At 38.7% G+C, this 16,612-nt stretch overlaps 1 protein-coding gene across 2 annotated transcripts in view; it reads right to left on the reverse strand.

Annotated features, from left to right (window-relative positions):
• Window positions 1-12,514: 12,514 nt before the first annotated feature.
• Window positions 12,515-16,612, reverse strand: part of znf385a (zinc finger protein 385A) — a 39,059-nt gene continuing 34,961 nt past the window's right edge. For both annotated transcript variants that reach the window (XM_063015623.1, XM_063015622.1), the window contains exon 7: window positions 12,515-16,567. In XM_063015623.1, the coding sequence (XP_062871693.1) occupies window positions 16,340-16,567 (228 nt within the window). In that variant the 3' untranslated portion in view covers window positions 12,515-16,339. The remainder of the gene's footprint in view (window positions 16,568-16,612) is intronic.

Genomic DNA, 16,612 nt, shown 5'->3' on the forward strand with positions numbered 1-16,612 from the left:
GTAGTCAATTTCCCCTTGACATTTCTTTTTCTTTCCTCTTTGGAAAGAAGACAAAAGAAATTGAAGTCTATTAAACACATTATTCATGTGGCTCCTACCACTCCAGATTCATTACAATCTAAAAGGCGTAGTTATTACTTCAATGGCATTTTGAAATCATCTTTAATGACTCCTGACAGAGCTGAAGTGAACACTCCTTCTGAAGCTCTGCACTATAATTCTCTTGTTAAGATTTTCCACACATAGCAACAGTGATGGCAGGTGTAAAGCTACAATGACTACACTGCTAAATTACTTCAGAATAAAAACTGTCATTACAAATAGGGTTTTCCCTGAATTGTTTAAGCACTAAGACTGAAACGGCAGGGTTCTGAAGACCTTCAAATCATGGACTGAAATTAACACAATTTCTTTCTCATTTAGAGCAATTATTATTAAAATAGATTAACATTAACGTTTCTGTTAAAAGGTTTTCTACTGTGAAACACTTAATGTTTGTTTGTTTATTTATTTACTTGGATTTTAACATCATGTTTTACACACTTTGGTTACATTCATGACAGGAACGGTAGTCACTCATTACACACGGTTCATCAGTTCACAAGGTTATACCTAACACAGTCATGGACAATTTACTATCTCCAATTCACCTCACTTGCATGTTTTTGGACTGTGGGAGAAAACCGGAGCACCCGGAGGAAACCCACACGGACATGGGGAGAACATGCAAACTCCACACAGACAGGACCCGGACCGCCCCCCCTGGGGATTGAACCCAGGACCTTCTTGCTGTGAGGCGACAGTGCTACTCACTGAGCCACCATGCCGCCCTCTTCATAAAATTAGTCCAAAAATGGTTTGATTGATTAAAATAAAACTAAGAATTTAACTAATATACAGAGAGTCCTGATTATTCATTAATCACTTTTTGAATTAATTGAAATTTTAGATTGAAGTCAGGCTTCATCATACAATGCTCAACCTTACAAGTGCAGATGATGCTCAGGTGGCACACTTTTCTAATGCACTTGTGTCTGAAGGATGAAGGTTTACTGGGTTACTTAATGCAATTTCAAATGCAAATTATTTTGAAACATGACTGCGGTGAATATCGTGTTGATCGTCCAACAACAGTGAAGTCTGATAAAAGAAATAGGAGAATGACTATTAACACCTAAGGTTTTGAAATAAAATGCTCAACATTAGTCCTGGTTTCTGGGTTATCTGAACGAGAATCGGTTTAGCTGTACTTTTATTGCATATTAACCTTTAAAGAAGAACAGTAATGGTATCAGTCTAACATGAGAGGATCTCTAATGTATTAGACAAGCAGGTGTTCATGTGAGTTCTGAAGAAACTCATTACCCTTTGTGTATACAAGCAAACATAATCTTAATCCATTTTCCATCTGCTCACTAACCGAGTTAAATAATCAGTTAGTCTCAGAGATGGATAATTAGTCTGGTGGATGATAGCATGACCTCATGGTAAGATCAACTAAGAGATATGACCATGTCATACTACTGAGATGGAGAAATAGAGCAAATGTGCTGACACACCAGTATTCCACCAACATACTTCAAATATTTTTATTACTTCATGATTCACACCCTTTATCAAAGATTATACAAAACAATAATAAAAATGTACACTATTTGTAAAGATCAGCAAAAAGAAATCAATGATGAAAGTAGTTTATTGTAGTTACTGTATCATGTGCACTATTACAGACACATCAGGATGAGTACATGGGTGTTGGGTTAGTTTTCATCTTTCTAATGTAGAATCATGAAGGATATAAAACTTAATGATCATTTTGTGCATGAATAGCAGAACCATCCAAAGTCATGAAGAGCCTGATTGACAGAGCTGTGCTTGCTTGCATCTTGGCTGCTAAGTACTAAAAAAATCTAATTACATCTAAACTCAACTACTGGCAAATACACTTCTGAATAAACTCTATGATCTAATCCTTAGAAACAGCACAATTCACATAAAAACTGGCAACTGTCTGTAGTGTCTATGCCAGGGATCATTACTGTAACCCAGTTCTGATTTACTTAGTGTGCATACGTGGAAAGATAAAATTCAGTGAAATCAGCTGACAGGTAAAGTTTATTCCAACTTCAAATGTAATTCACTCCAACATTTACACAAACTGTAAAACATGCTCTTACTTTTCAGAATATTACACATATTAAAGGTTACTCACAACCTTACAGTTCTATATAAAATGGGCCCATTCTCAAGATGTAGAAATGTGGATTAGTACAGGATAAATAGAGGCTGTTTGTAATGACAGACTTTGACCTTAAGTTAGCAAGTATTATTTCTATTACTAAATACATCATGTATATACTTTGGGTGAATGACTTTATTAGGAGCTGCATTAGACTCACAACTGAAGACAACGTTGATTACAAGACCAATTGTCTTGGCCAAACACTACATAGGTTATGTGGTAAGTTGTGTTTTCCTTTCTTCATGCTTAAGTGTGTGGACAGTATTGGGAGTGAACAGAACAAAACTGCTCAACACAACGGTTGCTTATTAGTAATATTCTTGACATTTTATTTTTTTTCATTAAAACATCATGCTTAGTGGCAGGATTTATTTGGCCTCATTATAAATAATAATCAAGAAATAACGGAAGAGCAGTGTGGCAGCCCCGGGTAGCTCTGATTAGAAGCAACAGCACTCATTAACCATCGCTTCCATCCAAAACTGGAGTCATAAAATAAAGCATTTTAATCAGCTTGTTTCAGCTAATCCTACAGCACATTCAGTTAGGATTTTTACAAATATAATGAAACAGTGGGATGAAAACCACAAATCAACAGGTTTACCAACCAAATAATTTGGACTGAAGTGTAGTAAGCTGAACCAAATAAGAAAAAAAATAACAATAATTATACTATAATAAGTGACAAACTCAAATCAGCCAGCACAGGGTTTGAACCTGTGCTGTACAGCCCTAAACAGCCAGATGATCAAAAAAAAAATCTAACAGGCAAACGTGATTGTCAGACAGCACTGATCGTTTCCTTTTCTCTACTATATAATATTTATCTCTCTTTTACTCTCTAACTTAAAGCTGGATCGCACCAAACCGACCGATTATCTTACCAGCTTAATCATGCAACATGCAAGATTCAGCACAGAGCTGAGGTACCAGCCTGGCTTTAAATCCTCCTCACGGCTGACAGCAATGATTACTGATTAGCACTGGGACACCAGGGGTGTGGTTTTCAAAACCTACTCTGGCTTAATTAAAGGTTTTGTGCCATTTTATAATGTTATTGACTATTGATTTAGTTTGGAGCTCCACTCACACCTCATTATCAGCTGTGTAATATATAGACCCTAACAGTCTGTCTCCACTTTTCTCTCATTACAGAGTTTGGTTTTGACAAATCTTATTTTACTTTTTGAAGTTAATTCTGCACTGGCTAGAGACAATGCAGTGCTATATACAGTATATATATATATATATACAGTATATATATATATATATATATATATATATATATATATATATATATATATATATACAGTGTATCACAAAAGTGAGTACACCCCTCACATTTCTGCAGATATTTAAGTATATCTTTTCATGGGACAACACTGACAAAATGACACTTTGACACAATGAAAAGTAGTCTGTGTGCAGCTTATATAACAGTGTAAATTTATTCTTTCCTCAAAATAACTCAATATACAGCCATTAATGTCTAAACCACCGGCAACAAAAGTGAGTACACCTCTAAGAGACTACACCCCTAAATGTCCAAATTGAGCACTGCTTGTCATTTTCCCTCCAAAATGTCATGTGACTCGTTAGTGTTACTAGGTCTCAGGTGTGCATAGGGAGCAGGTGTGTTCAATTTAGTAGTACAGCTCTCACACTCTCTCATACTGGTCACTGAAAGTTCCAACATGGCACCTCATGGCAAAGAACTCTCCGAGGATCTTAAAAGACGAATTGTTGCGCTACATGAAGATAACCAAGGCTACAAGAAGATTGCCAACACCCTGAAACTGAGCTGCAGCACAGTGGCCAAGATCATCCAGCGTTTTAAAAGAGCAGGGTCCACTCAGAAAAGACCTCACGTTGGTCGTCCAAAGAAGCTGAATGCACGTGCTCAGCGTCACATCCAACTGCTGTCTTTGAAAGATAGGCGCAGGAGTGCTGTCAGCATTGCTGCAGAGATTGAAAAGGTGGGGGGTCAGCCTGTCAGTGCTCAGACCATACGCCGCACACTACATCAAATTGGTCTGCATGGCTGTCACCCCAGAAGGAAGCCTCTTCTGAAGTCTCTACACAAGAAAGCCCGCAAACAGTTTGCTGAAGACATGTCAACAAAGGACATGGATTACTGGAACCATGTCCTATGGTCTGATGAGACCAAGATTAATTTGTTTAGTTCAGATGGTCTCAAGCATGTGTGGCGGCAATCAGGTGAGGAGTACAAAGATAAGTGTGTCATGCCTACAGTCAAGCATGGTGGTGGGAATGCCATGGTCTGGGGCTGCATGAGTGCAGCAGGTGTTGGGGAGTTACATTTCATTGAGGGACACATGAACTCCAATATGTACTGTGAAATACTGAAGCAGAGCATGATCCCCTCCCTCCGGAAACTGGGTCGCAGGGCAGTGTTCCAGCATGATAATGACCCCAAACACACCTCTAAGACGACCACTGCTTTATTGAAGAGGCTGAGGGTAAAGGTGATGGACTGGCCAAGCATGTCTGCAGACCTAAACCCAATAGAACCTCTTTGGGGCATCCTCAAGCGGAAGGTGGAGGAGCGCAAAGTCTCGAATATCCGCCAGCTCCATGATGTCGTCATGGAGGAGTGGAAAAGCATTCCAGTGGCAACCTGTGAAGCTCTGGTAAACTCCATGCCCAGGAGAGTTAAGGCAGTTCTGGGAAATAATGGTGGCCACACAAAACATTGACACTTCAGGAACTTTCACTAAGGGGTGTACTCACTTTTGTTGCCGGTGGTTTAGACATTAATGGCTGTATATTGAGTTATTTTGAGGAAAGAATAAATTTACACTGTTATATAAGCTGCACACAGACTACTTTTCATTGTGTCAAAGTGTCATTTTGTCAGTGTTGTCCCATGAAAAGATATACTTAAATATCTGCAGAAATGTGAGGGGTGTACTCACTTTTGTGATACACTGTATATACTGATCAGCCTGACTGAAGTCCATCTGCTTCTCTGCATGCTTTGTTAGCCCCCTTTCATGCTGTTCTTCAATGGTCAGGCCAGGACCACTACAGAGTACTGTAGGTATAATTTTGGGTGGTGGATGATTCTCAGCACTGCAGTGACACTGACATGGTTGTGGTGTGTTAGTGTGTGTTGTGCTGGTATGAGTGGATCAGACACAGCAGCACTGCTGGAGTTTATAAACACCTCACTTTCACTGCTGGACTGAGAATAGTCCACCAACCAAAAATATCCAGCCAACAGCACCCCATGGGCATCATTATGTGTCCACTGATGAAGGTCTAGAAGCTGACCAACTCAAACAGCAGCAATAGATGAGCGATCGTCTCTGACTTTACATCTACAAGGTGGACCAACTAGGTAGGAGTGTCTGATAGAGTGGACAGTGAGTGGACACAGTATTTAAAAACTCCAGCAGCGCTGCTGTGTCTGATCCACTCATACCAGCACAACACACACTAACACACCACCACCATGTCAGTGTTACTGCAGTGCTGAGAATCATCCACCACCTAAATAATACCTGCCCTGTGGGGGTCCTGACTATTGAAGAACAGGGTGAAAGCAGGCTAAAAAAGCATGTAGAGAAACAGATGGACTACAGTCAGTAATTGTAGAACTACAAAGTGCTTCTATATGGTAAGTGAAGCTGATAAAATGGACAGAGAGTGTAGAAACAAGGAGGTGGTTTTAATGTTATGGCTGATCAGTGTATATTATGTGATCTTTTCCTTTTTGGTATGAACACTGGACTTAATCCCAATTATATGCAATAGCAATAAATCTAATGTTTTTTTTTATTATTAAATGAGTTAAAAGTTTGTACTGGGAAATCTAATGCTCTTTAATAATAATAATAAAAAAAACATTGGGGTGGGGTCACAAAATTCAGAGCTTAAGGAAGGATAACTGTAGATAAAACGTATGTCCTAATGCATTTAATAAAGTCGTTAAAACATTTCCTGGATCTATTACTAACAGCACTTAACTACACGCAATATTAAATGTTTAACCCCATTTTAAAACAAATAAAAACATGCTTACATAGTATGCTCTACATGTGTGGCATATATTGTCCTTATATATGGGTAAGTTAGTGTATGATCTGTATCCTGCATGTCCAGGTTGTCTTCCTTTATTTGGCCTAGTACTTCTGGATAGTGCAAGACCCTCTGCAACATCAGGATAAGCAGCAAGATAAAAATCAATATTTGTACAACTAAGAGGAGCTAATAAGCTTTGTACAGGATTGACCTGAATAGGACCGTCGTGGGATGCAATGCCAATTAGGTGGCAGGCATTGATATTGTTACTTCTACTCAACAAGGGTGACACTCACAAGGAGACCTTTTGGTCATGATCTGCTGGAACTGTTTCAGCCTACAATGCAGATCCAGGTGGCTTGGGAACACTTGGGAAGAAATCTGCAGATGTAGTTGTAGTTGGTCTGCTGCTGTTACAACCCTGCTATTAAATTCTGTTGATTATATTTGTTGTGTTTGTTGAACTTTAAACAGGACATTTACAAAAAATTGTTTCCATCTCTGTCTCTGTGAGGTGCTAGGTCTCATATAAAGTTTTTACAACAGATACTGGGAGAAGCCTGACTGTTCCGATTATAAATTGGTTAATTAAAGATTAAAGATGTCTTGGTGGAAGATAAATGATTAGAAAGACTCATCAGACACTGTGCTGTGAAGAGTTCAATTGAATTTGCTTTTGACATATGAATGTTCATTTAAGTCTCATTTATCCAGCTATCCATTCAAACATCCAGACTATCCCAATCTATTCATGTATTCATAAAGCCAAAACGTTCGTCCTTGTCTCCGTGGTTGAGACAGAGCTGTTCTTGTCACTGATATTTGATTCTCTATCAGTCTATTATAGGCTGACTCATCTGGAAGCAAGAAATCGAAATAGGGTCACGGAGTGAAGCTTCTGGTGTGAAAGAGCATGTGAAGAGCTCGGACTAATTATCTGAGTAACAAGATCTCACCTGAGAGCTTGTATTATTTTCTCAGAGCAACCTGGATAGGCTATTTCTTCACTCTATACTCTTATGAGACAAGAGGACAGACACTATAAAGAAAATGTACAATGAATAAGTGACCCATTTTCTTTGGACAGCCCAACTGTGAACATATTTGCAAAAATAAGTATCAGTTAATGTAAGCTGAACCAACTAAAGCTTAAGATGAGACCAGACAAGTTAAATCTAGCTGTAACCCAACAGTGAGAGCAAATGGCTCAAATACCTAGAAGTGAGCCACTAATCAATCTAGAGTAGCCAAGCCACCTATGTTATGTTTTTGGGAAGTACTCTATATTACTTGATTATGGTTTTTTTGGACATCCCAAGAGTTGTCCCCTCTGTGTCTGTGGGGATTTGTGCCAATTTAGTTAAAGAAACATTGAGGTCAAGTACTGATGTTAGATGACAAAGCGCAGAGATTCTGAACTCCTCGGTTCGAAACTCGGAGTTACCACCGGTCGGCTGGGCGCCATCTAGCGGGCATAATTGGCAGTGCCTGCAGCAGACGTGTTTCTGCTAGGGCGAGATGACCAAACTACGTGGGTGGGGTCTTCAAACGCTGTGTAAGGACCCTAATTAGCAGATAGAGAGGCGCCTGTGCAGAATGCATAGAAAGAAAAAGGGTTCTGCAAAGGCCTGCCCTTGGGTTGGAGGAGGCGTGAGCAGCAATATACCCACCTCGACTGCAATCAGGGATCCTCCAGCAGCAGAAGAAAAATTGACTAAGCTAAATTGGGAGAAAATGGAAGACAACGCATAAATAAAATAGAAAAAAAGTAAGTCTGACAACAATCCCATTCATACTTACATGTTCACTCATTAACATTTTATTAGTTATCTTACATTTAGGGTATACAGTTTACCATGTATATGATTTTGTTTTGTGGGTAGGGGGGTAGGGGGGTAGGGGGGTAGGGGTGACTTATTGTGGGGTGTTCCCGGTCTGCAGTGGTCAGTATCTATCAAAAGTGGTCCAAGGAGGGAACAGTGGTAAACCAGCGACAGGTTCAAGGACGGCCAAGGCTCATTGATGCACGTGGGGAGCAAAGGCTGGCCCGTGTGGTCCGATCCAATAGACAAGCTACTGCAGCTCAAATTGCTGAAAAAGTTAATGCTGGTTCTGATAGAAAGGTGTCAGAATACACAGAGCATCACAGTTTGTTGCGTATGGGGCTGCATAGCCACAGACCAGTCAGTTAGGAAGGTGGTCATAATGACAAAATAAATAAAGGTAAAATGATGAATTAGTGATTTTCCACCACTTGTTTTTTTTTCTCTTGCAGTGATTTGTATGGATGGCAGCGTTATCATTTCATCTCATATTAAACTAATTATCATGATTTGATTACACTGGCACTGTGTCATGTTGATTTCTCATGTGGGTAACAGTCTGTGATGTGAGTGAGAACAACCATCTTGTTTACAGCCTTTCATCTTTCATCTTCACATCACCATGTACACAAAAGTTAGCAAAAAAATGAGAAAATCACTAGATAAGACAACAACTGCTGAAGCTGTGTGAGAGAAAAAGCTTGCACGGCTTAGGTTCAACTGTTCCATTAGAAGAAAAGATCAAGAGTAGTGTTCCATGTTCACAGCAAATGGTTGAGTGCATGTTTGGCATACACCAAAAGAATGGTACAGGCCTAAATGCATGACCCCTGCAGTCAGGGAGACATCTTTGGTTTTTCTGACCAAACACCTGAACAATATGATTATCCTGATGAGAGTGGTCTCCTTCCGAATAACAATATCCGCATTCACAGGGCATGAGTTTCTCACTGAATGGTTCAATAAATATGAGAATGATGTAGATCATATGCAATAACCCTACCAGCCACTACATTTAAACTCAGTTGAACCCTGAATGGGGGTTCTATTAATGGAACGTCTGATAGAAAAATGGTCCTTCATCCAACTAATATAATTTTAGAGGCTTGTAACATTTCTCCCACAGTGTGTTAAAGTTCTGACGGCTTACTCAGAAACTTTGTCCATTTTTTCTTTAATTTGTTATCTTCTGTTGTACCAAACATGCTATATTTCACTCATAGCTAGTTTTTAAAAGTGTCTTGCTCCAGTCTTTTCAATGTTGTGTACATTAGCTTTGCCTTAAAATGTTGATGAAAAAAAACCTGTATTTGGCAGCTAATGGAGTTTTTCTTTTTGTAAGGGCAAAGCCTGAACCTTTCAGTATCAGCCACGTTTCTCTTTAGGAGATGTAGTACCTCTAACACCTTGTTTTTTTCTTCCGTCTCCATGCCTGTCCTGTCTCTTTTGCTTTTAAGTGTTTGAAACAGGTAAAATACTGGGTGTTTCAGCGTTAATACTTTGGTTCAACCATTAGCAGCTTTTTGGTGGACAAACTGTACAAACAGAGAGGACTTGCATCAATTTAAATCTGACCTACTTGTGGATAGAAGACTGTTCTCTGTAAAATCTTGAATATCTTAGATTAAATATTGTTGCAGGAGAAATTCAACCTTGAACTTGTGCCACTTCTACTTGTTTTGTGCTGCAAGTGCCTTATATAATTGCACAAGCTTAGCATCAGTGTGGTATCTGCAGATTTTACTAATGTATGCATGTACAACCACTTGTTTCTCATTTGTTTTGTTGTGCATTTTCTGTTTTCAAGACATATTGCTTTGTTTTCTATCTTGATGCTTTGATGTCTTACTTGGTCTACCAGTATGCTTCCCTTTTACAACCTTCCCATTTTGTTTGTACTTGGTCCAGATTTTAAACACAGCTTACTGGGAACAACCAACATCTTTTGCGACATTCCACAATGATTTATCTTCTTGAAGGAGTTTTATAATCCTCTCATTTGTTTCAACTGACATATCTTGTGTTGGAACCATGATTCATGACAATCTGCTTTGTGCAACAGCTCTCCGAGGTGTGAGCACTCTTTTTAAACTGAAGAATAATTAGCAAATCTAATCTGCTGCAGATGTTTTGTTTTTAAACTGCAAATTACAGAGTGATTCCATAATTTTTTCCTCAGATTTGAGTGATTCCATATTTTTTTCCTCTACTTGATCTAAAAAAAGCAATTGTGACTGACCACAACTATTATATTTGTTTCTTTTTTTATTGTTTCTTAATGCCAGAGGGTTGACAGTTTGAGAAAGGATAGTTTTGTGGCATGTCTGTGATTTCTTTTTTTTCTACAAAATTAAACAATTGACAGAACATCTTCCAAGAGTGGTGATTCCATAATTTTTGCCAGGGGTTGTATGTATCTGTGTATGTCTGTCTGTCTGTCTGATGTCTGCCTGTCTGTCTGTATGTGTGTCTGTCTGATGTCTGTCTGTATGTACGTATGTACATATGTATATAAGTATGTATGTATTTCTGTATGTAAGTATGTATGTTACGTAGTTTGTCTTTCTGTCTGTATGTATGTATGTATGTATGTATTTCTGTCTGTCTGTCTGTATGTATGTATGTATGTATTTCTGTCTGTCTGTATGTATGTATGTATTTCTGTCTGTCGGTATGTATGTATGTATGTATTTCTGTCTGTCTGAATGTATGTATGTATGTATGTATGTATGTATTTCTGTCTGTCTGTCTGTCTGTCTGTCTGTCTGTATGTCTATATGTATGTATGTCTCTGTCTGTCTGTCTGTCTGTATGTTTTTTTTTCATGTACGTATTTTTGTACTCTCTTTGTTTTGAACTTTAGCACACTGACTTACTGGCGCTGAACTTACATCATTGTGTGTCAGATGTCACTGCACTATTGCAGATCTGGGTTTACCTTAGAAATGAAGCGCACTGCCTGGAAACATCACTTATTTATCTACACTTATTCAGCAACATTCATCTTGCACACTGAAAAGCACTGAAACCTTCACCTGGATTCTGAGCACAGTGATTAGTATAAACAAGGGTCAAAAAAGTATTGGTGTACCCTCTGCAGCTCAGAGAAACTTCATCTACAAGTCATAACTAATAACTATTATTACATCATAACATAACTATTATTATTATTTTAAACATCAGTTGTTTCACACAAATGTTTAAATATAATAGATATAATAAAAATATTTATTTTTTTAGAGGAATTAAAAATGTTGTTGAAAAAAAATTAAATATAAAAAAATGAAAGTAAACACAAATCACTTTCACTTAACTTTTGTCACTTTACCCAAAACACCCTCTCTGTGAGGCACCCACTCTGTCAGCTGTGCCAATGTGCTGCTCCTGATCTTCATGAAGTCATGTATCGGGTTCAGAAGATGTGTTGTATATATTTTATATGATGTGAAACATTCATTCTGGTTATGTTCTGTATATCTTGTTAATATAGCTGGTAACAGGCGATTTTTCTATTCAGTAGCAGGAGTAACAGCGCCCTCTGGTGCACTTAATGCGGTACAGCTCAGTAGAGCTAGTAAAGGTTAAGAGAACGATGGCTGAGTACAGTGATTTGAGCGCCATCTAGTGTACAAACACTTTTATACAAATAACCCTAAATCAGAGATGCAGAAGCAGACAGGCAGGTCAGTAATAATTTAGTGCTATATGATGTTTTTTTCCTCATTTGAGAAAATAAAATCCTAAAATCAATCCTAAAATAAAAAAAAAACCTGCCAACTGGGTTATTAATAATTGTAACTTGGTGTCTTATATTAGATCTGATTTCATATTAATATTATTATTACATAAGAAAACCTACAAAACATACGAAAAATGTTTGGACTGTATTACTTGCATCTTTGCACAAGATTGCAATTTGCACAAGTTTTTAGAAATGTCTTTTTGTATTTATTGTACTGTTGTCTATCTGCACTGTGTGCTGTATTGTCTTGCACTTTTTGTTCTATGTTGCACTCTGGTCCTGGAGGAACGTTTCATTTCAATATGTACTTGTATATAGCTGAAATGACAATAAAGCCCCTCTTGACTTGACTCTTGTGTAAGAAAATAGTGAATTTAAATCCTTATTCTTCTTTGGCTGATTTACTTGTATAACAACATGGGCCTCAGAGCAGCACAGGACCTGGGTTCGGTCCTTGTCTCCAGTCACAGTCTGTGAGCAGTTTGGCTTGTTCTCTCTGTGTCCACATGGGTTCCCTGTGGGTACTTTGGTTTTCTCCTCTTTCTTAAAAAACATGTAGAAGTTATCTAATCTAGTAGTATGAGTAAGTAAAGTGTATGTAATTAATAATAAATAAATAGTTGTAATAAAACATAATAAAACAAACCAACTGAGAGACATGTGTACCATGTTTAATATTCTTTATTGACTTATAGACATTTTTTACTATTTTTATTTTTTGATACCAATAATATTTTCCATAAACGTCTGTGTTTCATTTAAATTATCACTATAATATTTACTCACATAGGCTATGCATTTATTGGTTGACCTCCTTATTGCAATAAACAAGAGTAGCCAGTATGGATTGAATATTGCTACGATTCACCAGACGTACTCTTTTCCCCTCGGACAAATTCAGAAATAGCCTTGGTGAGACAAGGTTTCACCAGTATTTTTCACCAGTATTTCCCTTTCTTTGCTCATGGAGAGGCTTAGGGTGGAGTAAGGCTACGGCTAAAACACACTGTATCACTAACATTACACCTGCCCTGAACAGTGGATGAATCTACCAAGGAATTTCAGACATTTATGTACATTGACGATGCAAACGATGACGACCACAGATGAGAAAATCAGATTCTTTAAAGAGTTCATGACCTGTATTATGATTAGTGTGCTGGGAAGTGGATCATTTGATTTGCCCCTGATGGCATCACATCGCCCCTTATACACGTATCCAGTGTCAGTAATCACCACAGTGGTGTACTAAAATACAGCCACAGATCCAGAATTACAGGTAGTTTATCATACAATTAAAGTCTAAAGTTTACACACAGGTGACATGTACGTCATGGCTTCTGTACTGGAATTCTGCAACAATTTTTTTTGTGTGACTGAATTGTTAGAACACATTCTTCTTTTTGAGTTTAATGGTTAATAAATATACTGAATCTATACTGAATTCAGCAACTAAGTTATAATATTTATATTGGCGTCAGCACATATAGACTAAATCAATTTCCAACCATTTAGTCACTCAAAATAAGAGTTGCAGAAATCACTGAAATCCCAGGACTGCTATGACACACATGTCCATTACGAGTGTACTTTTGACCTCAACTGTACATCACTGAGCACACCGGGGCCAGATGTGTTTTTTTTTCTTTTCATTTTATACATCCAGCTGTTGGTCTATACACACTTAACACTAAAGGATACACACCAACTAGAACTATAGCACCCGATAGTGCCCATGGAACCCTATAAGCACCCTAGTGCCTTACTAATGACAAAATGAAATAATTGAAATAGAGGTCACTTTAATCAAAGCACAATGGTGGATGCTAAAGTGTTAGCATTTCGTAATGGCATTTTCATGATAATGACACACTATTAAACCTGCTGTCCACACATATATGAAACAAACAACCTGAAACTAAAACTAGGCTACATGTTTGAATAGTATGGCTGACTAAATATTTTCACTCAGATTTTCTGCAGATTCATAAGCCCTTTAATGTGAAGGGCAAACGAGTCCATGCCAGCCCGTCCTGGTGCTCGGGGAAAGGTCGGCATCTCTGAGAATGATCCCAGATACCCATGAGCATGGCATCCATTCACAGAACCCTGTACATTTGGTTTATGCTCATCTAGAACACAGTTCGATTGCTTATTGCATTGCAAAATCCAGACAGTAAGACATTTTAGCGCATCGCTTGTCGGTTGAAGATGGTTACCAGTGGAGAAACGTGTCCAAATAATATATTTCACCAGGTGAGTTATTATCTACAGAGAGTAGGCCACGCCCCCCTGAATTTCCTCTCCTGTACAGGCTTACATAAAAAAATATTATCCCCACCACAGTCTTCACAACGATAAGCATCAAATCAGTGTTTTATGAAAATTAACAACAATATTAACTTTAAATCTATCATCATAATAAAAGAATAGAAATTATATGCATTGCATGGCTTTAAATTCAAGACAGGAAGTTCAGATCATAACCCAGAAGACTGCACAGTCTGGCTACTTGGGTATCTTCTCATTTCCTTTCTTGTTAGTTATTATTCACCCCGTCCCTCTCTACACTTCGTTTATTCGTCTGCCCCTCACAGTATGGAGCGTCGATCCTAGCGGGGCTGCAGGTGGAAGGGAGTGTTGAAGGAGCTGGGTTTTTATATTGCTGGACTTTTTTCAAGGTTGCATAATCAGTTTAATCACATATATGTGGAAGAGAGAGAGAAGATGGACTGAGGAACACATGAGAGTTCATACCTGTGCTTATGATGCAGGGGGGTCCAAACTTAAGCTCATAATAATTTGCAGGAGACAAGCTTGTGGTGATATTAAAATAATAATAATAAAAATACAAAAGACCTGCCCGATTGTCACTATTACCCTGCTTTATTGAGAGTCTACATGTTTGGTGTATGGCTTTTGGAGGATCTGTGGATTCAATGTAACTGCTTTCATTCTGGTCATGATGGGTCTGGTACCACCAAGACACACCCTGGATAGGGCGCCAATCTATCACAAGGTATCACACACTCGCTCACATGCACTTACAGATCAATTGTTTAAATGAATTTAATAGTAGGCTAGATTTAATTCACTTGTAAATTCATTGATTTCCTAGTAAAATGATCACCTTACTGAGAGGAGGTCATACATGTGATTGCCAATGGTGCTTTAGCTCTGTGGCTAGAGGTCCAAAACTGTATAATTGGTCAATACTAATCAGGAGAGGCTTTCCTCTCTCTCTAACACTATACGTTTGTAGTTTTTACTTTTCCAAAAGGAAGTTTATTCTTAAGTCTTCTTCTTTATTTAGCTTAACCAAAACTCCTCAATTTATGGAAGTATTTTCATCTATAATGAAGCCATAATAAACAGAATAAGGTGGCTCTCACCCAGGTTGTAGCTCTCATTCAATGGGAACAAACCAGCTTTTAAAAATGATAACAGGCTGCAAATGATTTGGGATTTTAGTTTGGACACCCCTTTTATATGGTCTGTCTCTCTTTGAGATCCCCACCGCCTATTGAACACCATCATCCATGAGTCTAGTAACTGCTATAACATCATCTACATATTTATCTTATAAACGTTACTGTCAATATTAACCAGGTTGGAAGTTCTGGACTACGCTACACTATGCTACAATAAACAATGTAGGCTGGTCTTCCTTTGGGAGGTTGGATCTGCAAATTTGATTTTAGCCAACCAGCAGATCAGCTTATTTCTTTCATTTCTGCAGAGCTAAATGTATTCACCACTGTCGGAGGACTTTGTGATGTGGGTATACACTAGCATTAAACGAAATGCCAATTTTTACTGGCCACAAACAGTGTTGCCCCCAGTGTCCTGTCTCAGAATGTAGTTCCTGTGCAGGACTAATGTGGGTGCATTATGCAGAGCAACGTTTCTCTTCTGGAAAAATATTATCAGCTTTTAAACATGACCAAAGAAGAGATCACTGAAGCAGCTATTCGACTAACAGAATTGGGTTTTGTAGGTTTTTTTAAAGGTGCATAGGGTTGAGGACACTAAACGTCTGCAGATGATGTGGCTGCCTACATATGGAACCAGTCAGCAGTAGTCTTTTACTGTGCGTGTTTGTGTATGTTACATATTTGCATCCAAGTTACACTTGTCTGTAGTTACAGCATTCGGTTTCATACATCTATTTCTGTCTGACAATGTTTGTGAGAAAAGGAGATGAAAGCAGAAGTGGAGTAAATACGGCTCTCCATTTCATCATTGTTTTATTTATATTCCTCACTAATCAGTCCGTTGCTCCAATAAAAGGTCAATAGGTAGGACACAAGAGTAAATTGGACTCCTGTCAGGTCATCTTCATTTGCTCTCCCTTTACCAGCTTGTGATCTGAGCAGTCAGTGTATGAGTAAAGCCTTTGCTGTGGTTGCCTTTCCTTTTCCCCTTGATTACTTCACAGTGTGCTTTTGGAGGTGCTGCTTCCGGCTGACTGTAGTTCACGACTGGGTGTCAATAGGGCGAGAACAGGATCGGCCCGTGTGAGGTGCGGATTGGCCCCGGGGCCGGTCTCAAAATTGCGTGGCTGAGAGGCGTGGCCTGTAAGAGATGGTGATGAGGGTGAGGGGCGGGAGCTGCATTGCGGAGAGCGAGTGAATTGGACGAAGCTACCACCGCCATTGCTGCAGCCATAGCCAGAGGATTCGGGAGGAGGCCGGCACCCAATGCTTTAGTGAGATCCTGCATGAAGGACATAGAAGGTCGATTAAAAACAGCTTAAGCTGA

This window comes from Trichomycterus rosablanca, chromosome 19 (assembly GCF_030014385.1).
Source record: "Trichomycterus rosablanca isolate fTriRos1 chromosome 19, fTriRos1.hap1, whole genome shotgun sequence".
Taxonomy (NCBI): domain Eukaryota; kingdom Metazoa; phylum Chordata; class Actinopteri; order Siluriformes; family Trichomycteridae; genus Trichomycterus; species Trichomycterus rosablanca.